General features: G+C 48.9%; 3 protein-coding genes across 4 annotated transcripts in view; 2 read left to right on the forward strand and 1 right to left on the reverse strand.

Moving 5' to 3' along the window:
- The first annotated feature begins 1648 nt into the window (after positions 1-1648).
- On the forward strand, positions 1649-5253 carry GCHFR (GTP cyclohydrolase I feedback regulator). 2 transcript variants are annotated; one of them, XM_043985372.1, is made up of 4 exons: positions 1649-1910; positions 3613-3707; positions 4591-4660; positions 5200-5253. In XM_043985372.1, the coding sequence occupies exons 1-4, from the start codon at positions 1875-1877 to the stop codon at positions 5236-5238; spliced, it is 240 nt and encodes a 79-aa protein (XP_043841307.1). In that variant the 5' UTR covers positions 1649-1874; the 3' UTR covers positions 5239-5253. The 2 variants fall into 2 exon arrangements, with proteins under 2 accessions (XP_043841307.1, XP_043841308.1); XM_043985373.1 differs by lacking the exon at positions 5200-5253 and having other exon boundaries at positions 1650-1910; positions 4591-5185.
- A 118-nt stretch (positions 5254-5371) lies between these two features.
- DNAJC17 (DnaJ heat shock protein family (Hsp40) member C17) overlaps positions 5372-27615 on the reverse strand; it is a 36769-nt gene continuing 14525 nt past the window's right edge. Inside the window, exons 2-11 of the mRNA XM_043984982.1 lie at positions 20643-20712; positions 18138-18196; positions 17700-17787; positions 16345-16430; positions 16073-16169; positions 15399-15442; positions 14963-15040; positions 14173-14253; positions 13252-13371; positions 5372-5586 (exon numbers count right to left, since the gene is read on the reverse strand). Of these exons, the coding sequence (XP_043840917.1) occupies positions 5464-5586; positions 13252-13371; positions 14173-14253; positions 14963-15040; positions 15399-15442; positions 16073-16169; positions 16345-16430; positions 17700-17787; positions 18138-18196; positions 20643-20712 (846 nt within the window). The 3' untranslated portion in view covers positions 5372-5463. The remainder of the gene's footprint in view (positions 5587-13251; positions 13372-14172; positions 14254-14962; positions 15041-15398; positions 15443-16072; positions 16170-16344; positions 16431-17699; positions 17788-18137; positions 18197-20642; positions 20713-27615) is intronic.
- On the forward strand, positions 8424-9125 carry C2H15orf62 (chromosome 2 C15orf62 homolog). The gene has a single exon (XM_043984983.1). The coding sequence runs from the start codon at positions 8601-8603 to the stop codon at positions 9123-9125; it is 525 nt and encodes a 174-aa protein (XP_043840918.1). The 5' UTR covers positions 8424-8600.

Consider the following 27615-nt stretch of genomic DNA (forward strand, 5'->3'; position numbering starts at 1 on the left):
CCTTTGTTGTTTAATTAATTCCCAAGTAATAAAATCTGGTCCTTCTGTGAATTAAAGCTGTAAGGCTCCTTTCTTATTGGCCTGGGAGAAATACCTAAAAAGGGCAGTTCAGAGGGTAGGGTAAACCTAAAAGGTCCCTCATATTTCCAGGACCCCAATATGTAGGCGAGTCACCCAATTAACACTCCGTATATCAAATTTTGGCCCTCACAAACTCAAGTCCTCATGAATCCAGGACCGGTGCTTTTTCCACTGTGCCATCTAGCTGCCCCTGATTCTTTGAAAAAATAAAATTGGCAATCCTTCAACTGACCTAATTAAAAAGAAAAGGGAGGTAAATAAAATGAAAAAATGATGAGGGACAATCAGAAAAAAGGTGGAACATTGTACACAGAGACAGCAATATTGTTTGATGAAGGACTGAGAATGATTTGACTATTCTCAACAATACAATGATCCAAGACAATCCCAAAGGACTGCTGATGAAACATACTATCCACCTCCAAAGTAAGAACCGATATTGATGGAACACAGACTGAAGTTGGCTCTTTTTCACTTTCTTTTAGTCAAGTTTTCTTATACAAAGTGACAAATATGGTCACATTTTACATAATCGTACATGTATTGCTTGGTGCCTCAGAGAGGGGTGGAGGGGAGGGAGGGAAGGAGGGATAAAAATTGGAACCCAAAACTATAAATAAAAATATTTATTACCAGGGAAGCTAGGTGGCGAAGTGGATAGAGTACCGGCCCTGGAGTCAGGAGGACCTGAGTTCAAATTCGGCCTCAGACACTTGACACTTACTAGCTGTGTGACCCTGGGCAAGTCACTTAACCCCAATTGCCTCAAAAACAAATGTTTATTACCAAAAAAAAAAAAAAAAAGGTCTGCTCCGCTAGTGAGAAGAGATAATGAACTGCTTCCCCATCCATGCAATCTCAAGAGTTCTAAAGAAAAGTCGATTCAAGAAATGCACTGGGTTACTCAAGGGAGCTACAAGAAAAGGCAAAAAACAGCCGCCTCCTCCAAAGAGCGCACATTAAAACATTGTCAAGGGTACAACATATGAACAACTATGTGCATACAAGAATAAATTAGAAACAAAGGAACCCTCCCCCCAACCTCCGCCCAGCACATCAGCTGGGTCCTCTGAGGAGGAGTTCTATGACCAGACATAAGAAGCTTCACAGGTAGGAAGGCTCTGATGGGTTTCCATTTGCAATCCTGCAGAGACTACCCACAATCGATATAATCAGAAACTGATCGGTGAAGCATCATAAATAGTCAGCTCCTTAAGAGACGTCAGTTTTCCTTCTCGAGTCTTGCATTGAGACTCTTGAAAAATATTCATAGAATGAATGTCTGAGGGAAAAGGGATACGGGGATGGGGGGAGTTGAAGAGATCTTCGACGGTTCAAAGGAATATTTCACAAATGGCTCTCAAGTTCGAAGCCCAGAGTAAGGCAAAGCTGGGCCAGCCAAGCTACGGGGCGAGGTCAGTGCCTTCCATCCTAGCCAGGAGGTCATGGTCTCCGCTGCCCCTGCACTGGCCCTGAAATCGGTAGCTGTTACTCGAAATTTTTAGTAGCGATCTGCCCGCGTCATAGGACCGGCCAAGCCTCTGATTGGTCAGACGGTCACCAGACGGTCTTCCTGGGATTTGTCTGGACTGGGGGCGGCACTTCCCAGAGTCAGAGCGGGAGTAACGGGACTTTAGGATTTAGGGGACCCGGAGCCGAGTCGACCGTGGGGAGGGACACCTTGGCTCTCAGCACTGAGTCCTGGGCACCCCGAGCCGTAGGGGAGATCGGAACTCGAAAGGAAAATCGTCGGACCCGGGAGCCCAGTGGAGCTGGAGAAGGACATAGGGACCATGCCATACCTGCTCATTAGTACCCAAATCCGTATGGTGAGTACCTGCTCCCTAATTCTGGTCCCGTGCCTCCCAGCCCTTGGGCGCTGAGACCAGAAGTGAGACAAGGGACAGCCCTCCTCCCCAGCTCCCGAGCCAGCGCTGTGCTGCATGGTGGGGCGGAGGGGATCCAAGGAACCTGGGCACACCCTTCCCTCCCGTGCTCCCCAGGCGGAGCTCACGCAAACTCAGGGACGCCCTTCGGAGCGTGGGTTTCCTTCTCGTGCGGGTTAGAGGAGAGCTCTGACCCAAGGCTACAAGTCCCGGCCCCGCCCCGTGGGAGAAACCGCTATCCCGCCCCCACCCCCCACCCCGCCAAACTCCACTCCCGGCTTCGAATTGGAGAGGGTCCGTTCGGATAGCCTCCCCTCCCCCCCACCCCCCGCCCCAGTAGCAGCCTGGCCACGTGGGTCCTTTTGACCGGGTCGACCTGGGGCCATCCAACCTGGCTCAGTCAGTTGGGCAGGACTTTTCTGGGCATCAGTCCCACCCACTCGAGGGCAGGCCAGGAAGTCTCTTGATCCTGCCTCAGCAAAAGGCTCACAAATCCATAGGTTCTCAGAGGCACACAATACCTCCGCCCCCACACCCCGCAAGAATCAGAGCCACAGGTAGAAGTGAAATGATACCTGTACACCTGTGCAAGTTCTCTAAGAAAAAAGGACGGGATGATACAATTGCAAGGAACACAGATGCACAGGGTCTCAGATATACTCAGGTCTGCATAAATCATCACTCGCTACCTTCGGCAGATAGATACAAGCATACATCCATTGCTAGAACTGGTGACAACATACACACAGAAATCCAGTCACACGCACTGAAATCCAGTTAGAGACACAGTCCCACCCAGAGACACAGAGCCTCAGACACACACAAATCACACAATCACAAAATCAGACACATATATACAACGCTAGAAATGGGGACACACAGCTACCAATAGGCAAGGGCAAGCACCTCCTGCTCCTTTGCGGGTCCTGTAGGGCAAAGTTGTTTCTTTAGGTTTTTTTTTAATTTTCTTTTAAAATTTTTCTTTATTTTCCTTTTTTTTCCCTCAAAGCTTCTTAAACTAGGGGTTGAGACCCCATACGGGGTTGAGTAAGTAAATGTGGGTGTGAAAAATTTGGCAACAGTAAAAGGTTATAAATACCTATTTTATTTATCTATATACACAAGGTGGGCAAAAATGTCTCAGGCAAAAAGGGGTCATGAGTGGAAAAGGTTTAAGAAGCCCTGCTCTAGGGTTCTTGTCTCCAGCAGAGGAAGCAGCATGGTAGTGAGCCCTCAATTTCCCCCACTAGGGGGTAGAAGTACTTTGGAATGAAGAGGATGAGGGGGTGGTAAAGACAAGATCTCCCAGCTGGGAGAAGCCCTGGCAGTGCCTTAGGGTGATAGTGGTAATTACCTGTCTGTGCCAGGCTGGTAAGGTTCAGATGAAAGGCGCTGGGGAGGGCCTGTCACTGGCCTGTTACCCAACCTGGTCATTCCTGTCCCTTCTTTCTTTGATCACTGTCCTCCCTCCCAGTTTATTGTGGGGCTGAAAACCCCTGAGGGCATTAACTCCAACCTTCCAGCTTCTGAAGAGAGTCCACTCAGCACTCTAACCACAGGCTTGGCTAAGAGTTACATAAGTGGGGAGGAAGAGGGGTGACCATGTTCTGGCCTCAGCAGCTGCCCTCTGATTTCCCTGTTGCAGGAGGTGGGTCCCACAATGGTGGGAGACGAGTTCTCTGACCAGGAGCTGATGCTGTACTTGGGGGCAACTAAGAGGAATATGCTGGGAAACCACTTGTAAGTAGAAGGGACCACCCTGGGCCCTCTCCCTTGTCAGCATCATCCCCCTTTACTAGGGCAGTATCAGTGAGAAGTCAGCTGCCCGAGGACAGCTCTAGCCCTTTAGAGAATTTAGTCTTTTGCAGCAATCTTTCAACCCCTGCTCCTGCTTTCAGACGAGCAAATCAGTGCTTCCTACAGTGTTGTGGCTTCTGAAACCACATCGTTTCTGTGTATCCCTCTCCCTCCTCTTCTGCGTTCTCACCATGGCACCTAAACAGCCTTGCTCTAAGCCTGGCCTCCTAGGCAACAGGTGGAAATCAGAGGGAAGAGGCTCTTTCCCGAAGACAGAGGTGATTCATTCAAAGAATGAATCCCACAGGCTGGAAAGCCAGGAGGCACGGGGTAATAAGTGAGCTGGTCACTTCCTCCACACTTTGCATAATGGTGTAATCTGTACCCTGTCAAGACTGCTTCCTTTCCACTGGCTTAGGTAGTATCAACTCATTGGCCAGAGCTGCTAGGAAGGGTAAGAGATCCAGCCTGCGACAGATTCTTTGCTCCTGATCAGAGAGATGCCCTATTGAAGTGATGACTTGGGCAATGGGGTGTTGGAGGGAGAGAGGGCAAGTGCTGCTCCCGGCCAATGGCTCCTAGGGCTACCATAAGGGCCGCTGCGATGGCTCCCTTGCCTGAATTATCCAACTCAGAGTCGAGTCCTTTAATCTACTTAGAAGCCCTATGGCCCCAACCAAACTTGATTAAAGGGGAGTCAAGCATTCTTACTACAAACCTCAGTGCTTCAGTGGGGTGGGGTGGGGTCTCTCTTAGGACTGGGGACAAGGGGGAATCAGCCTTTCTCCTGCCTGGCCTCATGCTCTCCTCACCCATCTCTCCACAGTTGGGAATACTGTGTCAACGACCCTCCCCGAATCGTTCTGGACAAACTGGAGGCCCGGGGCTATCGTGTGGTGAGCATGACAGGCGTGGGCCAGACGCTTGTGTGGTGCCTGCACAAGGATTAGCATCTCCCATCTAACCTCCTGCCTCCTCTCAGGGCTGCATCCATGTTGGAGAGGTCCCCGTGTACCAGCCGCCCCCTCTTCCCAACCCCTTGTCCAGGTCAGCCGAGATCCCTGTGTGTGTGGAGCACCCCTCTTCCTAACCTGGCCTGTCTCCCTAGCCAGCACTTATGACCTCAGCAACTCGCTGCAGTCAGTGCCTGTGGTCCCCATCTGCTGAGGCAGGGAGTGCACTGAAATCCCCTCCCACCATCCTCACGGCTGCCTCGCCTGCATCGTCCCTGACTCAGTGGCACTGAGCAGACCCTGACACAGCCAGCAGGAAAGTTTTCCTGGAAGGAGAAGGAATCTAGCCCAGCTGGGGAGCCCAATCTAACCCTAGATTTCCCCAGCTGAGCACAGGCTGAAGATGTCCCCAGGTCAAACTGTAAGCTAGTCCAGGACAATAAAGAACTGTGATGAGTTGTTGCTTTTTCTGCCTGGTCCAGGGTTCTCTCTCTTTCACTGGATTGGGACTTTCTCCTTGAATTGCCCTCCTGGTTGTGAGAGACCAAGCCTCAGTCATGGATGGAGGCCTATGGGGTAGAGTACAGAAACAAGGAGAGGTTCTGGATCGTGCCATCTTCCTGCCAGTCACAAATATTTAATACAATCCATTACTTTCTTTCTAAAAAAATTTATTGTGGGTATTAATTTAAGAAAAGGGAGCAGGAGGCAGGGAAGAAGGGAAGAGGGGCAGGGTTCTGCAGGGGCTATGTGGGCAGGCCCTCCTCATCCTCCCTCTGCATCTGTTCGATCAGCTGTTGCCGCTCTGCTGCCTGACGCATGCGCATCATGACGAGGCTCTCATAGTCCCTCTCTGATAGCACGGAGCCCTGTGGGACACAGAGGAGACAGGGTTAGGGAAATCAACCACCAGACCCATTATGCCCTACTGAGAAAGTATGGAGGCCGAGCCTGGTTGGAGGGGGAAGCCCTTAATTTGTCCCAAGGTGACAAAAAAAGAATCCAGGCTGCTGGAGACAGTAGAAAATGGCTGGGCCCTTCTACCATGTGTCCATCGATCCCCCTTCAGAGCAGCCAGGTCCTCAGCTGAGAGGACCAAACTAGGGGGACAGGCTTCCTGCCTCAGCACCCCCCCAACCCCGCTGAAACGCTCCGCACCCAATGAGCTTCCTTGGCTCTTTCCTTCCTTGCAGCCTATCAATGTGTGCAGACAATTCCAGTTTCTCCTTTTCATGGGAAGAATTCTCCCACCCTCATCCAGCCTTCACCACCTGCAGCTTCCTTAATGCACTTATTCCTTTGATTCATCCCTTCCCTCTCCTGCCTCTGCACTTCTGCTCCACTGCAGGCCCCTTAGCAATTTCAACTGAGCGGATATTATCATGTACACTGGCCAGACAGCTTCTCTAAATGTGCTGAGGTGCCCCCCTCCATTATCTGTGGGTTGGGAAGTGCCCTGAGCTGGCTCTGGGGGAACAGGGATCTGGTACCTCCCAGAACACCCAGCTTCCTGCTTCCCTGCACATCTTTCTCAGTTACCCTTCTTCCCAGGAGGACTTCATTCAGGCCTTTGAGACTAGATTCCAGGGGAAGGTGCAGGGGCAAAATAGCAAGAGAGGGCTCACCCTTGTCTTAAACAAAGCCTTCAATGAGCCTCACCCCAGAGAGGAAAACAATCCTGAGTCCGGTTCATCTCCTAAACACAGTGGAGGGCAGGGCTCTCCGATGGTTTGGAGCTTAATGAGTGCCAGGTTAATAATAGTCAGCCATCTCAATGGACAAATTGTGCAAAGCAGGATTTCAGCCACCTCCCTCAGGGTGGCTGCAGCAGGTGGTGCAAGGCGTCTGTGACCCCAACTGTCTCTTCAGGGATCAAGGATCCCACATCCCTCAGTGCTGAAGAAAGCCAAAGCCCAGGGGCAGCTAGGTGGCACAGTGGATAAAGCACCGGCCCTGAATTCAAATCTGACCTCAGATACTTGGCACTTACTAGCTGTGTGACCCTGGGCAAGTCACTTAACCCTCATTGCCCTGTGGAAGGGGGGAGGGGAGGGGAGGGGAGGGAAGGGAAGGGAGCCAAAACACAGAGGGTTAGAAGCCACCAAGCTGTAGGCCATCGAGAGTCAGATTCATACAGAATGAAACTGGAGAGAGTCTAGGGAACAATGTTCCATGGGAAATGGAAGAAGGTACCACTTTAGGTGCCAGACGGTTTGAGGAAAATGTCTCCTGGGCTTCTGAGAGCCAACCCTGGAAGGCTGTACCTTGAACTTCCCCTTGAAGGGGTTAACAGCTCCCAGGAGAGCCACTGTCCAGGTGAGGCTCTCTACCGCTCCCTTTCCATCCTGCTGTCCTGCGGCCCACAACCACCAGGCAATAAAGTCCAATAACATGCTGCTGCCCAGTGAGACTGGAAGGCCCAACATGTCACCACATGCCATGAGCAATACAAACTGACCTCTTGGTTTCTAGGCCCAGACAGCTAGAAGGCAAAGATCCGGAAACGTTCGTTTTGCTCCAGAGTGCAGAATTCTAATTTTGGATCTTGTTCATTCATTCCAACTCTGCAGCTACCAGGAAGTCACCTCTGAAACCCTCTTTAGTAAAATGAAGGGGAAGCACCCTCCTTCCAAGAATCCTGACAGAACCTGTCTTGTCAGTGGGGTTGGTGAAAAATTCAAGCTAAGACCCAGTTGGGCAGGATGTTAGGTAGAAGACAAGGCCAGGTCATGTCCTTTACCCTGCAGGGTCAAGAGAAAGATTCCCTCATCTGACACCCCAGACAACCCCCCCAAATTTGGAAATTCACCACCTGTGTGCTCTGAGCTCATCTCCAGCCAAAACCAGTGCCTCTTCTTGGCACAGGGCTGCTCCTGCTAACACACCTGGCTGCCTTCCCACCATCCCTGTCTGTGGGCCTGGGTTAATGAATGCTTGTCATCAGGTTATGGGGGGGTGAGTCACCTGCACTGGTAACCAATCCTTCCTCCTCCTCTGACAATCAGGTCACACTTCTGCCTTTCAGTTAACCCCCACCTTCCTCACATTCCTTTGCTCTGCAGGGGACCCAGAAACCAGGCTATTGCTGCATTGAGCCACTGGTCAGTAGTGAAAAGGGACATAAAAAGTGACATATGTCACAGCGACATATAGAGCAGGGCTGCCTCGGGACTCAGCTACTGGGAGGTCCCCAGAGGAATTTCCAGCTCCCTGCTACCGGCCCTGGGCGTTGGTGGGAGCCGCTGCCCCAGTCCCTGCATGCGGATGCTGCAATTACCCAAAAGCATGAAACCCAGCTTCCTACGTGACTGAGTCAGCTAAAAACAAAAACACACCGAGGCTGCCACACAGCAGCCCAAGCAGCTAAACCACTAATCAGAAGCTGGGAGGCACCAGCCTCAGAGGGAGCAGCCCCACACCTGCCGGGTGGGAGAAGAAGCCAGAACAGACAGACCAGGGACCCGACTCCGTGCGGCTCAAGCCACGGCCCGCCTCTAGCAGGGGCCCCACGAGGCTGTTCCTGCCCATCCCAAGAAGCTCTGCGTCTGATCCACCCGTGCACCCCACAGTCTCTCATTCCAGTAAGTGCTTCTTCCCCTCTGAGATCTTAAGGACCCAAGCGGTTCCGGCCCAGTGCTCCCGGCTCTGCCTTCTCCTCAGTGGGACATCTTTCCACCACTTTCAGTGGCTTGTCTGCTGTCAAGTGCGCTGGCAAGGGCCCTGGGCCAGACAGAGCCTCAGGGGCTGCCTCTGCTCACAGCCCCAGCTTGTCCCCCCACCCCCACCCCCTCCCCGCACAGGCCTGGTGGAAAGCAACTGCCTCTGAACTCTGGGGCGAGCGGCCTCCTGCGGGCAACCAAGGTGGCCCGCTTTCCTCAGTCCCATGGAGACATGGAGGAAAGCATCTTTCCGCAACAATTCTTTCTTCAAACGTCTGAGCCTCGGGAGACCCCGGCGACTCAGACGGCAGGGCAGTGTGCTCAGCCAAGTCAGCACTGCGGAGGGAGACCATGAGGAGTACAGTAATCGGGAGGTCATCCGGGAGCTGCGGGGAAGGCCGGATGGCCGCCGCCTGCCTTTGTGGGGGGATGAGCAGCCCAGAGCTACACTGCTGGCCCCACCCAAACCCCCACGCCTCTACCGGGAGAGTACCAGTTGTCCCAACATTCTGGAGCCCTCCCCTGCCTATGCTGCTGCCTATTCAGCCACCCTACCCTCAGCCATCTCCTTGGCTGGAACGCTGCATGAGTATTCAGAGGAGGACTCCCTAGATGCTGCCCCTCTCCAGGGGGCACCTGCTGATGGCACCGACCCCTTCTTTTCCTTCAAAGTGGACCTGGGAATTTCGCTTCTTGAGGAAGTTCTACAGATCCTGAGAGAGCAGTTTCCCAGGGACCCATGGGCCTGAATGGGGCAAGGGGGGCAGGGATGGGGAAGGGAAGAGATGAGACTGAGGGGAGATGGCTGAACTGTTGACCAATAAAGGTCATGTATGTGCTTTATCCCCACTTGGTGAAGCAGGTAAAAAGGGCAGGGGCAGGGATGAGAGCTGGCCAGAGCCTCAGCAGACTTGAGGAACTGGTCGTCCCCCTCCCACACATGCAGCAGGGCAAGGAAGACTTGACTTCCTGGCCAGGAGGACGGAGGGAAGGCTGATGCAGGTTGGGACAGAGAACTGGCTCCTTATGACCACAAGACCAGACAAGGCAGGGAGCCAGCGGTGCAGAAGACGGCAAAGGGAGCAGTCAGGAGATGTGGGAGGAGTGTGGACAAAGGTTATCAGGGCTCGGGCGGCCTGTGTGAAATATTGACAAGAGCGTCCTGGACAGAACAGCAGGGAAGGTGGGGGGCTCCTCAAAGGGAGACGCAGCGGGGGGGCGCTCTGAAGCAGAAGGTGAAGGAGGGGCAGGAGCAGAGGCGAGAACAAAGAGAAGGCCTGATAGGAGCGGTTCATCATGAGCAGAACAGGGGATCCTGGAAGAGAGCCCAATGACAGCGATTAACTTTAGGGACTAAATAAATGGTGAGAAGGGAAGGTCAGGGCAGTGACACCAAAGACATCAGAGCAGATTCAGAGCAGCAGAGACTACGGGCAATCCTCAGAATCATGGGCTGGGGATCAGCAGCTGCAGATGCTAGGTCAAGGCACTTGGCATAAGGTTCCCTGAGAGCATCATTGAGATTCAGCAGAAACTAAAAAGGGAGGGAGGGATTCACACTCTATTCCCAGGGCCCAGAAAAGCTAAGGGAGGGAGGGAGAACTTCTCGTCATGGCCCTGTAAGGAGGGAGTGACGACGGACTCTCAGCTGGCACTTGGCAGTGCCCAGCTACGATGGAGCTGCCAGCTCCTGTTCTGCCCAGACCCATCACCAGAAACGCTCCCCAGGAGGATGCCTGCCAGCTTGCAACAGGCCCCTTGGACTAGGGCCAAAGACAGAGGCCAGGGCCACAGCCAGGGAACAGGAACAAGATGCTGCAGGGCAGTTCCCCTCTAAAGCTAGGTCGGCCTGTGGTATCCCCCCAAACTGGCTTGTGAAAGAAAGCAAAAGAAAATTAAATCCAAGTGACTTCTCCTCATCTTGTTCCTTTTCACACCAGTGCCCTAAGCGGAGGGCACATACGCCGTGTGTACACCAGAAACAGGAAAAACAGACAATTGTGCCACATCGAGGATTTACAGGCCAGGGAATAGTGTCCCTTTGTGGAAGGACCCTAGGAGTGTTTTGAAAACCAATCCATTCCTTCTCCCATTTCCCTATGGGTGTTGGAGACTGCACAGAATCAGTCCCTCTCATTGCTGGAGTGGAATGGGACAAGCAGAGGTAACTGACCTGGGGGCTGCCTAAGAAGGAGGGACCTTTGACCCTCAGGGTACATATCTCTGGGCATCATCCATCCATTTGCCATGGTATGGGCACAACCTTCCTCTTTCTCTTCTTATCTCCCAGCCCATCCCAAACCCCTGTGCAATTCCCAAGTTTAGATAATCCAACCCTGGCACCCAATGCACAAGTTTCACTCCCTGTATTAAGTATATGCAAGGGAAGTGGCATATTTCTAGGGCAAGGGGACCATGGCACTACTTCCTTTACTCAAAGCAAGGAACACTACTGCAATCCCAGGAGCTCAATGAACGTTTTCTGGCCTCCTCCCAAGAGCGGCTGCCTTCCCTCCTGGATCACTTGCTCATCTGGTCAGTGGGGCAGCCAAAGGCATTGATCATTCCAGGGGAAGGAACCTTATTCTTGTAGATAAGTTGGTTTATTCCTAGAGGAATAAACAGGCAGTGGTTCTCAAAGAGGGGTCTGGAGACCCTTGAAGGAAACCCTTTTTCATAATCATACTAAGTTGTTTTGATTCCCAATTTGCCGACTATCAGTAGCTCTTTGTGGGGAAGAGAGGAGGTCCTCAGCGATTTTAGGAGCGGAAAGCTGTCCTGAGACCAAAAAGTCTGAGAAGCGCTACCTTATGGGAGTCAAGGAGGCGTGTGCCAAGATGGAGGAAGAAGCAGAGAAGAGGTTCCCCAGGACTCCTACTTCCTTCCAGAAGCACCAGGTGTAAGCCTCAGGTGCTGCCCCAATCTGCCCCGATGAGACAGAAGGGGGCATCCCTGCATACCAACACCATGATTCCCATAAAATAGAGCAGTAGCCTCCAAAATAACCCCAGGCAAACCACACGGATCCTTATCCCCAACACTTCAGCCACTGCCTCCCAACCTTCCCCTCTGAGCAGGGAGTTAGCCCTTCAGGACAGTTATAACCTGACTGCTTCCCATGCACCTAAACCCTGGGAAGGTTCCCTCACCCCCTAAGACCCTAAGTCCCCTGGTGGCTCTGACAGGTGCTCCTGGGAGTATGTGTGAGCCCCCTTTTTCATTCTGGGCTGCGTGGGATGAGCAGGCATGAAGTGGTTGTTGTCTTCAGCAAAGATCAAATGGCGTTCTCTTTCTACCAAAACCAGCTTTCTTCCAAATTTCCTTACGACTGATAAGGCCAACCCAATCCTTCCAGTTGTCCTAGACCATAACCTCAGGGTCATCTTCAAATCCTCCAATCACTTGTCACATCTTTTTACCTCCACAGAGTCTCTCACATCTGTCCCCTTCTCGCTAATCACACACCTACCACCCTTGCTAATCACACCCCACCCCCCTCACCTCACATCTGGACTACAATAGCCTCCTAGTTGGTTTTTCTGCCTCAATTTTCTCCCCTCTCTAATTCATCCTCCATAAAACTGCCAATGGGATTTTCCAAAAGTATAGGTCTGACCAGGTCCCTTCCCCACTCAGTAAACTATGGTGGCTCACTACTACCTCTGGATAAAATATTATTTCATTGTTATTCTTTTAAAATGTCAATTTCATATACATTTTTTATGCATGTGTGTGTATATAATTATCAGTACAGTGATATGTGGACTTAATTTTAAGTTAAGTAAATATGTTTGTGGGAAGTAAATGAGCAAAGAATTGTTTTATTATTAGGGGTATGTGATCAGAAAAATTTAGAAACCACTAGCCTATGACATCCAAGAAAAGAAAAATTAGCAGAATGAAGCACCCTTAATAATATTAATGTATCACATGACATACAACCATACTAATAATTATATACACCATAAAACACACAAAACCAGAAATCAAATCTACTGGAGAACCACAGAAGGAGAAAAAAGTTACACCCTGAAAGACCATCAGTCTGAGTCTGCATCCTTCCTCCTGAGTGAACTTGATTCTGAGATAAAAGGGACCCTGAGGAAAAGGACCCACATGTACAAAAATATTTCTTGTGACTCTGTGGTGGCAAAGAATCGGAAATCGAGGGGCTGCCCATTAATTGGGGAATGGCTGAACAAGTTGTGGTATATGAATGTAATGGAATACTACTGTGCTATAAAATGATGAGCAGGCAGATTTCAGAAAAACCTGGAAAGACTTAAGTGGACTGATGCTGAGTGAAGTGAGCAGAACCAGGAGAACATCACATAGTAACAGCAACATTGTGGGATGATCAACTGTGATAGACTTAGCAATACAATGATCCAAGACAATTCTAAAGAACTTACAATGGAAAATGCTCTCCACATGCAGAAAAAAGAACTGTGGATTCTGAATGCAGATTGAACCATACCGTTTCTACTTTTTTTGTGTGTTTTTTTTTTCTTTGAGGTTTTTCCCTTTTGTTCTGAGTCTTCTTTCACATCATGACTAATGTGGAAATATGTTTAATGTGATTGTAAATATATAACCTATATCAGATTGTTTTCTGTCTTGGGGAGCAGGGAGGAAAGTGGGGGAGGGGGAAAATTTGGAACTCAAAATCTTATAAAAACAAATGTTGAAAACTATCTTTACATGTAACTGGAAAATAATAAAATACTTTTATGATTAAAAAATAAAATAAAATAAAAATAAATAATAGGGACCCTGAGAAAGGCTGGAGCAGCTACTGCTCTGTTTTTCCCTGCCAGACCTCCCAGTTCCGGGATAGTCCAAGGGCAGGGCCTGTGGTCTCTGGTGCCTTCCTACCTGTGATAGTCCTGAGTGGCCAGTGCCATCGCTGCTCACTGTTCCCTGTGGCTGACCCTCCAGCCAGGAGATCTTCAGAGGGTTATTGACGAGGCCCACTTCATTCTTGACCGCCAGTACCTGCCAAAGGCAATAGTGTGATCTTGTCTTTATGCCACCTGACCAACTCTGAACAGGGACCAAGGGCTGGTCTCCTGCTACTATTTGAGCCCAAAGTCTACAGTGGAAGCTGGCAACTTTTAACAAGTGCTGAGCCAAGGTCCCAGTCCTTTTTGCAGAGGTCTGAGCCTAATGACCCTCAAAGAAAGGAAACCAAATTTTAGCTGACCCCAAGGAAAGGAGAGAGGTGCTCCTCATCTAAAGAGTCTAAGAGTGTGTATGGGGGGAGGAGGTAGGAACACAGTGGGCAGTGGCTTCCAGAAATGGTAGGGGGGAGGGGACAGCTAGGTGACACAGTGGATAAAGCACCTGCCCTAGATTCAGGAGGATCTGAGTTCAAATCTGGCCTCAGACACTTGAGCTGTGTGAACCTGGGCAAGTCACTTAACCCTCACTGCCCCCCCCCAAAAGAAATGGTAGACAGAAGGTCCTGTGACAGCTTCCAGCAGCACACTGATAAAAACTGTCTCCTTTGTCACTTGGAATGCTTATGCCATCAGTTCCAAACCTGGTTAAGGGTATTACCATGGTCCTGCCCCCCTGTACAGCTGACCCTCTCCCACTAGTCAAGAGAATAAAGCCAGCTAAGCAGGAGGAGAGTCCTCCAAGGAACCTGGGCATTAACTGGGCATTATTAAGTAGCCCCCTGGCTGGTCTGGCCTTCCTTTCAGCTTATAGGGCCCAGGAGGTCATGTAAATTTTCCCCAAAGTGGCTGCCAGGTCCCAAGTGATCTAATTTCACCTCATGGCCCTGGCACTCACCGCAGCCTTGACAGAAGCAAACTCCACCACTGCACTCCCCGGCTTCTTACTGGAGATGACCAGATTGAGCACTTCTCCATACTGTGAGGGCAAAAAGGGAGCCTGGCTCAGCCACCAGCTCACCCCCCAGCTCAGGCTGTTTCAACAGAAGAGACAATCTAGAGCTGCTGCCTTGGGTGAAACTGCTATTGATCCTCCCAGCCAGGGACTGGAGAGAAAGGGACAAGTACTACGTTCTGGGTAAGGCCCTGGGAGATCCCTGATGTCCAAAAAGCTCGACTGTGGGGCGGCAATGCCAAAGAACACAGGATGCTGGGACCGTGTAGGAGGGAGACAGGGAAAGAAAGGATTTTTCCAGAGTAGACCAAAAGGAGGACAAGGAAGAGAAGGGCAGCAGAACAGTGGAGATGCAGGTTTGGTTTATCAAGAACACCCAACAAAAAGTTGCCTTGGGATGAAAAGACTTGAGTTGTAATTCAGGCAAGTCAGCATACTGCATCATGATTGTTCAGTTAGATCTCAACAAGCTTCCTCCAGTCAGCACTACCTGGGCTGTCAAAGACCACAGAGAGCCACCCACATCCTCTATCCCAAGGCATCGGCCAAGTGCTTCTCTTCAGAAAAGATGACAAGGGCTGAGGGACGAGTGTGCACAGAGTCTAGAGAGGCAGAGGGGTCACAGAACCAGAAAACACAGGGATGATGGTACAGGTCCATCTGCAAAGGGTGCCTGGGCCACCAGGCGGCAGCCATGGACCAAAGGGAAGGGGACAGAGCCAGCAGGACAGACCTTCTGGAGAATCCTCAAGAGCACGTCCTTGGAGTAACCACCTTTGGTCTCATCCTCTTTTTTACACTTCCATTTTAGCTGCAAAGAGAGCAGCAAGTGAATGTCAAGCATTTAAGTGTCCGCTGGGCACCGTGCCACGCCAGGCACCCCGGGGTTCGCCAAGTTTTAGCAGGTGTTAGCACTGCATTTGGTAACCCGCAATTGAGCAGGGGCAACTAAAAATGGGGAGGAACACTGTATTTCAAGGGCAGAACTAAGAGAGGGAGCACAGAACTTCAGGAAGAAGTAGGATGCAATAGTGGTCAAGAAGGCAAGTGTTCTAACATGGCCACAAAATCCCAGCTCTCCCAAGTGCTCCAACCTCCCTTGGCCTGAGTTCCCGCAGCCGCCATGCTGGCAGGTACCTGACAAGTGAGGGTCCCCAGCAGGCTCTCACCTTCAGTTTCGGTGTTCCTTTGCCTTCAGGATTTTCTGTCTTCCCTAGAAATATGGGCAAAGGAAGAGAGGCTAGAGAGTGGGGGGGGAGAAGCAGAACTTTCTGAAGAGGACAAAGCCTTAAGCTAGTGCCTCGGGCCGAGGCCAGAACCTGTTCTGGAAGAGGGTCCTTTACAAAGAGAAGCAAATCCATCCTCCCAGAGATACCAGCCACTGGGAGGTGGGGAACAAGAACAGGAGGACGTGTTTCTCCAATGTTGGAAGTCATCCAATGGAGGTGGCTAAGATGGAGCTGAGAAGCAGTGTATCACAGTAGCAGGGGATTGTGGGGAGGGCCCTTGAAGCACAAGCAAACCACGCGATTCCTCCACAGCAGAAGGAAAGCTCCCTGGAACCTGAGAGCCCCAGCCTGCAATGGTGTTTTCAACCGCCAGGACAAAGCCACTTCTGTTCAGGGCCGGGATGGCAGGGACAGGGGAAAACAAGAGGCAGGGAACTACTGACAGAGGGGGATCTGGTGTGTGAAAGGACTGAGAGCCACCACGTGCACAGTCTCCCTGTTTCCTATCCAGTCCTCCCCAAATTTCTCCCAGATGTTTTTGCTCCGTAATGGTGCGACCCAACCAGGCAGGTGGATGGGCCTGCCTGAAGATTTGAACGCCTCTTAATCTCCACCTTTTAATCTCTGCTCCCGATCTTGGCGTATCTGCTCCTGGATCAGCCTCTGTTGCTCTTCCAGCTGCCGGGAGCCCTCTTCTCGTAGGCGTGCGATCTGCCCAGCAGGACAGAAAAGGGAGGTCACATTACAATTGCAGAGCAAACATTACAATGCAAACCAAATTCAAGTTGCCCCACACTCTGAACTTTGGGTGGTGGGTGGTGCTGAGAAGGGGGGGTGACTCCTGGTGACCCCAGGGAGAAAACGGGGGCGGGCAGGCACAGCTCACCTCTTGTTCTAACGTCCTGGTACTGCGACTATCCTCTTCTACCTCACTTCCTTGGGACTGGGCTTGCCTCTCCCGGGCCTCGAGATCTGTGGAGGGACAGAGCCGGCCTTACACAGTGGCCCAACTTGGCTGTGGCCATGAGGGTTACTGCCCCACTCTGTGGTCCCAGCTGGCCTTGCATGGGGCCTCTCTCCTCTGCTCCAAAAATCCCAAAGACTCAGATCAGAAGGGATCGCCAACTATAGTAACCTTTTCCAGGGCTGTTTAGGGATTGCTTTCATTTCCAATTCAATTCTGGTCAACATTTATTAAGCCCCTCTACGGGATCTCTGTTTCCATTTATTTGATTCAGAAGACTAAAACAGCATCAGACCAAAGAGCCTAAAAAACGCACACCAACCAAGTTGGTTCCCTAGAACCTGGGACAGAGGGTACATGGTGTGTGTGTGGGGGGGAGTATGGATATAAAAATAGCTTGTCCTAAATGGCAAAGGGCAGTAGTGGGTGGGACCCTTGGCCTCTACCCCTGGGATTTGGTGCAAGAGACCGATTTAGGAACTGGCTCTGATTCTGTAGTATCTCCTCCTGGGATCACTCTCATTTCCTTCCCTGAGTTCAATTTGTATTAACTGGGTACCAACTGTGGGCCTGGCCTTCTACTGCTACACTGTATTAACAGACTTTGTATAGGACATTAACTCTGTCCCCACAATCTTGCTACTGCCCTAAAGTAGGGCTGACTGCTTTAAAACATCTCTCAGGCCTGCCCTCCTTACACAGTAACCTCCTATTTTACTTAAACAGATACTGAGATAGCAGGTGATTTACTTTGTAAAGCTTGCTAATGCCAAACAGCAGAGGAGATCCCAAAGCCAGGAATCCCATGCTGCTGACTCTCAAGGTATGAATGAAAATCAGGATTATGATGCAACAGGAAGGTCCAAACCCAGTGTCTACCCCCTCCAGAAAATGGGCGGGAGGAAGGATAAAGGATGGCTATCTACTACTGTGGATGGATTGTTCAAGGTGAGACTATCTACTGGGAAAGTTCTGGGAAGAGCTGAATGAGGAGGAGGAAGAAGAGATCCAGCTTCCCAGAATGGGCACAGCCCAGGCCCCTGCTAAGTGGCTAAGTGGCTTTGGGTCAATGATCACTCAACAGGCAAGTCGAGAAGGGATTCTTGGCTCAAATATGGGCTGAACTAAATGACTTCAAGCAAGGAACAGTCTGCATGGTTGGAAATGGAGCTTAGATGAAAAGTGAGGGAACTAGTGGATAGTGGCACTAGGGAAACAAAAGCCCAAGCTGTGCCGTGCTCCCTCCCACCCTTGGTGCTCCCTCCTGCCCTCCGTACCCAGCTTCACTTTCTTCCTTCTCTCATCAAGTTTCTGAGTCCTCTCAGCTGCCTGCTTCTTGGCTTTCCTGACCTTGTCGTATGCTGCCTGGCAAGGACAGAAGAGAACAGAGTGGAGTATTAGTCAGAGAAAAAGAGCTCAGACTCATCTCGGAGTCGGCCATGATGCTCTCTGAAGTCCCACCGAGGCTACTTCCAATTCTGAGACTTTGTCAGTTCTTAGAGACAATCCCTCCCTCTCCCCTCCCCCCCAACAAGGCTGGAGTACCTCGCTCCCCTCAGCCTCAGGGGCCCCAGGAGGCAAAGTCAAAAGCAAATAGAGAAGGGGGATGGTACCTCTGGGTGACAATGAGGTCAGAGAGGGCACATAGGAAGAGAGCTAAAGAAGAAAGAGTCCCTGACAGTGAGAATAGCTTATAAGAGGAGGAGAGTCCTTACCCGGGCTGCAGCATCTGTCAGAACCTCCAAGGCCTGGGAAAGCTGGTGGAAGAGCTCAGCTGGGCATGGGAATAAAAAAAAAGAGAGAGAGAAACTGAAGTTAAATTTGGTGATGGTGTCCTCCATCACACCACAGATGTGCCAGTATCACATGGCCGGGGCTGGGCCTGGCCCAACCTGGACACACACTACCCTCTCTTTAAACACCTTCACTGCACCTTGCCTGCCTTCCTCTCAAGCTATCATCACTCTCCTCCCTTTCCCAACCAAATGCCCTGTAAACCACCATTTACTCTCACTGCCTCTGCCTCACTCCTCAAGCCTTGGCAATGTGGCTCCTGACTCAGCTGAAGCTGCTTCCTCCACAGTTACCAATTATCTCCTAATTGCCAAGTCAGAGGGTCTTTTCTCAGGCCTACCCTTTCTCAATCCATCTGCTGCACCTGATGCTGCTGACCGCCCTCTCCCTCTTCCTGGAGTCTTCTATTTATATTAAAAGGTTGCTTATTTTGTAGAAGTAATTTACACCAGGATAAGTTTTAACTCCAGAAGAAGGGGGGGGGGAGTGAAATATGCTATGTCAAACCTCTTACATGTGTGTGTCTCCTAGCAAACTTTTTTGTTCGTTGCAACCCCATGAGAATAGAGATTTGCTATTCAAGATAAAATATTTTGGGACTGTAAATGATATTGTTTTGAGTGTGACACAAGCACCCTCTGCTTGTTCTCCTCCCATTTGCTGGAGCACTCCTGGGCCTCCTTCATTGGTGCCATAGTTCTGTCCTACATGTGCACTCACTTATTTTCCCTCTTCTCTCTTTCCATCACATTCTTTTGCAGTGTCCATGGATTTAACTATCATCTCTATTGAGATGAGTCACAGATCTTTATGCACAGTGCCAGTCTCTCCCTGGAGCTTCAGGCCCATATCAACAAATGCCCAGGGAACAAGATGTCAAAGTAACATCTTTAATTCAATGTGTCCAAAGCTTAACTTTTCCCCCCCCAAACTCATTCCTCTTTCAATCTTCCTTCTACCCACTGAAAGCATCCTTCTCCTTCTGCAGTCTCCCAGGTTGCTAATTTCAGTATTATCCTACACTCCTCACTCTCCCTTATCCACATCTCCAACCAATTGCCAAGTCTTACCGCTTCTACCACCCAACCTTTCGAATTCCATGCCATCTCTTTAATTCACAAGACTAATACCTTAGCTCAGTTTCTCATCAGCTCTTGCCTGGACTATGGCAATGGCCTCCCAACTGGTTGGTATGTCTGTCTGTCCATCTGTCTCTTTCTCTCAATTGTCTTACCACTGTAGTCTATCTCACATGCTTTGAATAATAATTTTCCTTAAAATATAGATCTGGGGGCAGCAAGGTGGTACAGTGGATAGAGCACTGGCCCTGGATTCAGGAGGACCTGAGTTTAAATCCAGTCTCAGACACTTAACACTTACTAGCTGTGTGACCCTGGGCAAGTCACTTAACCCCAATTGCCTCACCAAAAAAAAAATCTATATATAGATCTAGATATAGATAGATCTGACCTTTTCCTTTCCTTACTTGATCACGTGTAGGTTTTATCAGTGGCTTCCTATTGTCTCTAGGAATAAATATAAGCTCCTCTTCGATAGGGTCATAGGGCCTCTGTCATGGGCTGCTTAAACAGCCCTATGTGCCCTCACTGAACAATCTTGCCACCCCATTTGACATCACCACCCTTTCCTAACTCTTCAGTGCAGCTGGACCGGCCTTCTCTCTTTTCCTCACATAAAACTCTTCATCCGCCATCTCTGTGTCTGGAATGGACTTCCTCCCTACCTCTGCTTCCTTTAAGAGAAGCTTGAGGACCATCTAAGGCAAGAAGCCTTTCCTGATTCCCCCAAACACCAGTGCCCTCCCTCCCAAACCATCTTGTATTTAACTTTGTATATATTTGTATTTATTAACTTTATATTTAAACTTCACATATTTACATATGTCTTGTCTCCCCCACTGGCTCCTTGCTAGTACTCTGTACTTAGCTCTCCAGTGCCTAATACAGTGTCTGGGCACTTACTGAACTTGATTTTTTTTCTTTTTGTGGGGCAATGGGGGTTAAGTGACTTGCCCAGGGTCACACAGCTAGTAAGTGTCAAGTGTCTGAGGCCAGATTTGAACTCAGGTCCTCCTGAATCCAGGGCTGGTGCTTTATCCACTATGCCACCTAGCTGCCCCTTGGGCACTTACAAAATAAAAATGTGTTGACTGGCTGATACCTGACCGGAGATTGAAGAAATATGTGGGGGAATAATCAGAAGTTCCTAGCATGGGAAAGGTGTGGATTCCTAAGACAGTTCCAAAGGAGGAGGTAGTTAGACTATGTATGAGATACCAAAGGTACAATACTACATAAATGCTAAATGTGGGCCTATGCATATATGTGGTATCCTTGTTCTAAACTCCCCAGTCTCCAAGTGGCTGAAGGCAGTTGTCCCCTTCCCTTCTGCCAGGACATTCTCACCTGCTTGGGGATTATCTGGATTTTTGTCTGGATGGCAGGTGAGGGCCTTTTGTCGGTACGCCTTCTTCACCTGAAAGAGCCAGAAGACAGTTACTGGTCCACAGAGCTAGCTTATGCTCCCGAGTGTCATGAGAAACTTATGGTTCCGCTAAGGTTTGTGGAGACAAACTTGAGGAATCTCCCGCCAGCCAAAAAAGAAGATTCTGGTTCCTGTACAAAGAGCATCACCTCATAGCCACAACAGAAACCTCAAGTCAAGAAGGCAAACCCTACAGAGAAAGCTGACTTTGGTTCAGCCAGGGCTACAGACCAGAAAAGCCTCCCTAGAGTCACATAATCAAAACACAGAAGAGTCTCACCGCTCAAGACCCCCACTAAACAAGCTTCTCTTTTATATGCTAATTTCACAGGTGCTTTAGACCAGTGCTTCTTCAACTTTTTTTTTTGCTGGTGACCCCTTGTCTCCGGAGAAATTTTAACTCAACCCCGGATATAAAGGTGTATAAAACAGGGATACATAACCTCTTATTGTTGCCAAATTTTCCCAACCCCCCACTTTCAGTTACCCATAAAATAGACCCACAGGTTAAGAAGCTTTGCTTTATACCAAGAAAACACAAAATGTTAGCAGCTGGCCCCCGACTCCTTGGCCTTGGTTCCTCTTCTAGTTATTCCACAACCTCCAGGGAAAATGGGACCTCAGGCCCTCAAAATGTTTCAGTGAGGAGCAAAAACTTTCTAGGGGGTCAGCTAGGTAGAGTGGCCTTCCAGGAGAATGAATGGGCATTTTGTGGAGTGCCAGTGCATTTCACATGAAACAGTCAGAGCAGAGGCAGATGGACAGCCCCAGGAAAGAAGGGGCTCTCCTCCACAGGACTAGGGTAGAATTCTACATAAACAACTCATTTGTATAAAAGGAGGTGAAAAGGACATTGCAGAGGGAGCATTGGGGTTCTGGCGCCATCTGCTGGGTCACAATGAACAGCAAGCTATGTGACCAGAAAACCAAATGTCCGTGGCATCTGATGAACTGTAGGCACATTTATCTTTATGCCCCTCCAGGAACGATAATACTAAGTAACAACTCTTATTTAGAGAGCCATTTCAGAGAAAGGTGGAACACACAAGGAAATGTGTGTTTAGAAAGGGTTCCTATGAATCAGAAATGGAAAGAACAAACTAACAAAAACCCAACCCCTTAACCCAAAGCTGTATAATTAGAAGGATGACCAACTGGGTCCTGAAGAGACAAGAAAACACCTCCCGCTCTTCTGTGCAGGTAGAGGTGGAGGGCTATAGGGAGGGAATACTGGTCATACTGTCAGACTTGCTTAATGTATTGGTTAGTTTTTCAAAACTTTTTTTCATCTTTTTTATTCTTTGTGACAGGGGATGGCTCTCTGGGTATGGGAGAGGAGAGGGATATAGTTGGAAATTAATGATATAAAAATAAAATAAACCAATAATTTTTTAAAGGGAGTCCACACTCAGGGTTCCTGCCTCATTCCAAAGAGGTTGCTTCATTAGTCGTCTTTCCTGCTAGCTAGATCCTTAGGAAATCAGCCCTCAAAAGGATTGAGGGCCTTCTGATGCTTATTGCCACATAACAGACTGATTGGTCCCACCCTCCAGAAGGGAGAGATTTCTGAGAGGTGATTTATCACCTAGGCCTAGACACGCTTCTTGGCAAGCCTCTAGTCCACAATGACTCTCTTTTATCCTTAATCTATACTTTGTTCAACTTCAAAATACCTCCTCCTTCAGGGGCAGCTAGGTGGCAGTGGATAAAGCACTGGCCCTGAATTCAGGAGGACCTGAGTTCAAATCCGACCTCAAACACTTGACATTTACTAGCTGTGTGACCCTGGGCAAGTCACTTAACCGTCATTGCCCCACTCCCCAAATACCTCCTCCCTGCCCCCTTCTTTCTCTCCTCCCACACTGAAACATCCTCCTTCCTCCGTCCCTAAAACAGCCCCATATTCATCCCTATATTAATCCTTCTGCAGGTCCCACAACATGAAACATTTTCCTAGGGTGCCCAAGAATACTCCAAGATACTGCATTAATGGGTCAAAGTCTCTCAAATGTGCTCAAACATTTTTTTCTCACTGTCCCTCAAAATCATCTTTCCCTCTTTTCCCATCTGGATCTTGTAACCTCTCTTTCCATCTCCTAACACCAAATCTAATGCTACAATCAAAATAAAATGGAAAAGTTGGTTTTGGCAACAGGAATTTTAATTAGTTTTAAATACTGTAGGAAGGAAAGAGGTGGTAAGAGGAAATAGCTATGCTACTGGAGAAAACATTAATTCAGGAAAATAGGCATTGAATGAATAAATTCAGGATGAAGGAATGCTGAGGAGTCCAACTATAATATAGGTTATCCTCCCCAAAATGAGATCCCTTTAAGGAGGGTACATGCAGTGGTAGGGAATGTGTGTGCAAATTAGCTATACAAAATTCATTTTTTTAAAAAACCCCACTGGGGCAGCTAGGTCGTGCCAACTCTGGATTCAAGAAGACCTGAGTTCAAATCCAGCCTCAGACACTTGACACTTACTAGCTGTATGACCCTGGGCAAGTCACTTAACTCTCATTGCCCTGCAAAATGAAAAAAATGTAATATAATCAAAATTTTAAAAAACAAACTCAAAACCCCCAAAACCCACCAACCTAGTTGAGATAAGCCTGATGTTTATTTTCTAGAAAACAAATAAATAAGCTTCTAGGATACAAAAATTGTAAGATAAAAGTTAAAGAAAATCCAAAAGAGTAGTGAAATTTAGAATGGAAACACATGGGAAGCTGGGCTTTTCAGGGACTGAGAATAAACCTAAAACAAACAGATCACTCTCACTTGTGCTGTCCCCCACATCCCCAGCTCCATTCCTAAGACAAATGCCTCGATCATAAAACCAGAAACCCAGCTGGGGGGTAAGGGGAGGAGGCAAGGAAGTGCATGGGAAATCCATTCACTCAATCAAACATCTTTCTGTGGTATTGTTCAATTGTTCCAGTCCCATCAGACTCTTTATGACCCCATTTGGGGTTTTCTTTCTTACCTAGCCTTAATCACTGAATGGGCTTTCGCTCAGACAAACTAAGAGCTGGGAAAGACCTTAGCTTCAAAAGGCCAAGGTCTCCCACTGCATCCAGACCATCTCCAGTTGTCCTGATCTGTATGTTGCCACTGGACCCAGATGGCTGCGCAGCCCTCCCTCACTTAAATCCAATTCATCAGGACATCCCCTTCCTGCTGCCACGGTCCTCTTGCAGAACAAAGGACAAAAGACCAATTAGGCAACTACCATGTATCAGGCACTGTCAAATACAAATAAAAAGGACAAAATGATCTCTACTTTCAAGGAACTTACCTTCTAGAGAGGCAGACAACATGTATGTCCATGTGTATGCGTGTATGTGTATATATGTGTGTGTGCCTATAAAGAGAATACAAAGTATATAAAGGGAGGAAGGGTTTTAGCAGTTCAGGGGGCAGTCAGGCAAGGCTTCATGTGGAATACGGCTCTTGTACCGGGTCTTGAAGGAAGAGAGAGATTTCCCACCCGACTGCTCTGGACTTAATCATTATCTCCAGAAACTCGCCTTCCTGCAAGATCACATCAATTCTCAAACTCACATCTGCTCAGGACCCCTCCCAAACCCACTCCAGCTGCTGATGGTGGACCTAGGAGAGAGACCTCCCAGATCCTCCATTTAAGAAGGGTGCATGCTTAAGTCAGAAACCCCAGAGGGCAGGGACTGTCTTTTGCCTTTCTTTCTATCCTCAGCATTTGTCACATAGTAGGCAAGACTATAAATCTTTAGATAAGAAGGGTGCACATTGCAAGCATGAGAGAAGGTCATTGCAAAGGCCCAGATTTGGAAGATGGAGTTCCACCCTTGAGAATATGAGCTTCAGTGACAGTGCTACAGCTGTGAGCAACAGCCCTAGTCTCATTTATTTACAAGTGAGAAGCTCAGGCTCTGAAGCTGAGTGATGAATTCTTATGAGAGCAGGACTCCCCCAGGTCTCAGCCCTCAGACAAATATTCGGCAATGGGAATAGCATGAAGGAATTATGCAGAGGAAGAGATGCTCAGATTTATAGTATGATCCCTCTAACGACAAAAGGGAGGGATGTGCCTTTCTTTTCCAGCACTGAGGATGGCTGGCGCTGCTCTTCTAACATTTAGAAGGAGAGTGGGAAAGATGTCTCCACTCTGGCTACTACTACTGGGGAGGCTAGTGTACCAAGAGGTACAATTACAGGCTATACTCAAGTTCCGTACAAGTCAGATTTGGGGGCAGTTAGGTGGTACAGTGGATAGAGCACCAGCCCTGGATTCAGGAGGACCTGAGTTCAAATCCAGCCTCAGACACTTGATACTTACTAGCTGTGTGACCGTGGGCAAGTTACTTAACCCTCATTGTCCTGCCAAAAAAAAAAGTAGATTACACATACAAGACAGAATTAGGGAGTGAGATCCTGTAGTCAGATCAATAATGTAGACAAAGAGTGGCTGAAATAGAAAGTGGATTAAGAGCTAGAAGAGGAGCTTTTTGAAAAGGCCTAAAATGAAGCCCGGAGTATGAAGCTGAAAATACCTAGTGAAGGAAAGGTCAGGGTGAGATATAAAGAATAATTTCATAGCTGCCTATGCTTTGCCCTTTGCTGGATATCTGATCTCATTAGTACTCGTGCTTCCTCCAATTACTGAGACTATAATCCAGCTGGCCAGGTCCCATCCTCTGTGATTCTTACCCATGACCTATAAATCCTCCAGAGGGTCTTCTCTGTACTCTGGAAGACTTCCTGGAGGGTCTCATAGCTCAAGGATGCCAGTGCCACATGCAGGCTTGCCCATCTGTTTGTTATCCCTCACTCTTTTTTTTTTTTTTTTAGGTGAGGCAATTGGGATTAAGTGACTTGCCCAGGGTCACACAGCTAGTAAGTGTCAAGTGTCTGAGGCCGGATTTGAACTCAGGTACTCCTGAGTCCAGGGCTGGTGCTCTAACCACTGCGCCACCTAGCTGCCCCTATCCCTCACTCTTAAATGCTAATGTGATGCAACTCTTGACTGGAGTACTGGGGGAAGTCCAAGTTTCTCTTTGTCCCATATCAGATGCTTTAGACATTCACTGGTCTAAAGGAAAGCAGCTAAACCCATTGATCTTACATCTCTCCAACTGAAAGGCAGTGGGGTGTAATGAGGAAAAAGCCACACTATAATTGGAGTCAGAAGACCCAAGTTCAAGTCCTGACTTTACCGCTGACCCGCTATATTACTGTCACTTTCTCCATCTGCTAAATATTTCTACTACTGGGGCAGCTAAGTAGCACAGTGGATAAAGCACCGGCCCTGGATTCAAGAGGACCTTTAGTTCAAATCTGTCCTCAGACACTTGACACTTACTAGCTGTGTGACCCTGGGCAAGTCACTTAACCCTCATTGCCCCTCCCCAAATATATATACATACATACATTTATATATTTCTACTACCTATGTCACTAGGACCTTGTGTTATATAAATATGGACTACTAGGGGCAGCAAGGTGGCGCAGTGGATAGAGCACCGGCCCTGGAGTCAAGAGTACCTGAGTTCAAATCCGGCCTCAGACACTTAACACTTACTAGCTGTGTGACCCTGGGCAAGTCACTTAACCCCAACTGCCTCACTAAAAAACAAAACAAAACAAAATTAAAAATAAATAAATAAATATGGACTACTTTTATTTTGCCCCAGATGCTCATTCACTTTGGTCTTCTTTGGAATTAACCTATACAGTAGATATTTTTTCAAATTCTTTTCTACCTTAAAAAAAGTGGGGGGCACTTCCTGGTTCCATCCCTTAAAGCCAGTGGGCTTGACATCACAAAAATTTGCCTAAGGAGGGGCTCGGACCTAGATTTTTCACAAAGTACTTTTTGTCTTACAAAACCCAAGCCCACCTCAGTCCTCTAGAGTGAGAGGCCTTCCAAGCAACTCAGTGCCAGTCATTCAGCAGGTCATTTATTAAGCCTTTAATACTGTCCTATCCTAAGGACTGAGGATACAGTCCCCATCCTCAACTTACATTCTAAGAGGATGAGGGGGGTGTGTGAATAATATGCAAATAACTATAAATAAATAACAAGATACCACAGAGTGGATGTAAGGCAATGTCAGGGGAAGTCACTAGCAGCAGTGACAAGGAAGAGGTCAGAGCCAGACCTGGGGGCAGCTTGGGGTTAGGCTCTAGACGGGGAGCTCTCTGTTCCTCCAGAATTCAGAGCTGAGAATTGTTCTCAGAAATCTAACATGAAGATGGATGTTGATGAGTTAGAGGGGGATTTGATATGTGATCATAAGTTTTCAGGTGAAAAGGGTCAAGGGGTTTGCTCTGGTCTGTCCCAGCCCCAAGCGATATCAATCGACGGCTTGCATTCTGATCCAAGAGTCCTGGCAGGGCCCCAAAAACCTCCAACAAAATGGAAACCGCCTCTCCCCGCACCCCTGTGCTAGAACATTCCTGACTGGACCTCAGCCGAGGGTACTAAAGGACAGGGCTTCAGGCACATGGGTGCTTGTTTGCCCTACATAGCAGGGTATGACCATAATCAGCCGCTGCACTCGCCCTGGTGGAGGGCTGTGCAGTGGTTCTGGCTTCCCAAGGTCAGGCCATGCTTCTGGCCAGGTGGCCTGGGGTTTGGTGCTTTGTGTGGCAAACTGGATGCCCAGCTTTAGCCGGCCTCCCACTGAGACTGCTGCTCTAAATGAGTATTTCTGATCCGGTAAACATAACTCTCCACAATGCCCTTCATTAAGCAGAGGCCTTTGAGAGGCTGCCCGGGTCTGGTATAGTTCATAATCAAGACTCCTACTCCCCATTAGCATTTCAATAGCCTGCTCTACCAGCGACATTCTTGACAATCCTTCCTATTAGTTATGATTAAGGACTTTCTGGAGCACATCAAAAGAGGAAA

The sequence above is a fragment of the Dromiciops gliroides genome, chromosome 2 (assembly GCF_019393635.1).
Source record: "Dromiciops gliroides isolate mDroGli1 chromosome 2, mDroGli1.pri, whole genome shotgun sequence".
Taxonomy (NCBI): Eukaryota; Metazoa; Chordata; class Mammalia; order Microbiotheria; family Microbiotheriidae; genus Dromiciops; species Dromiciops gliroides.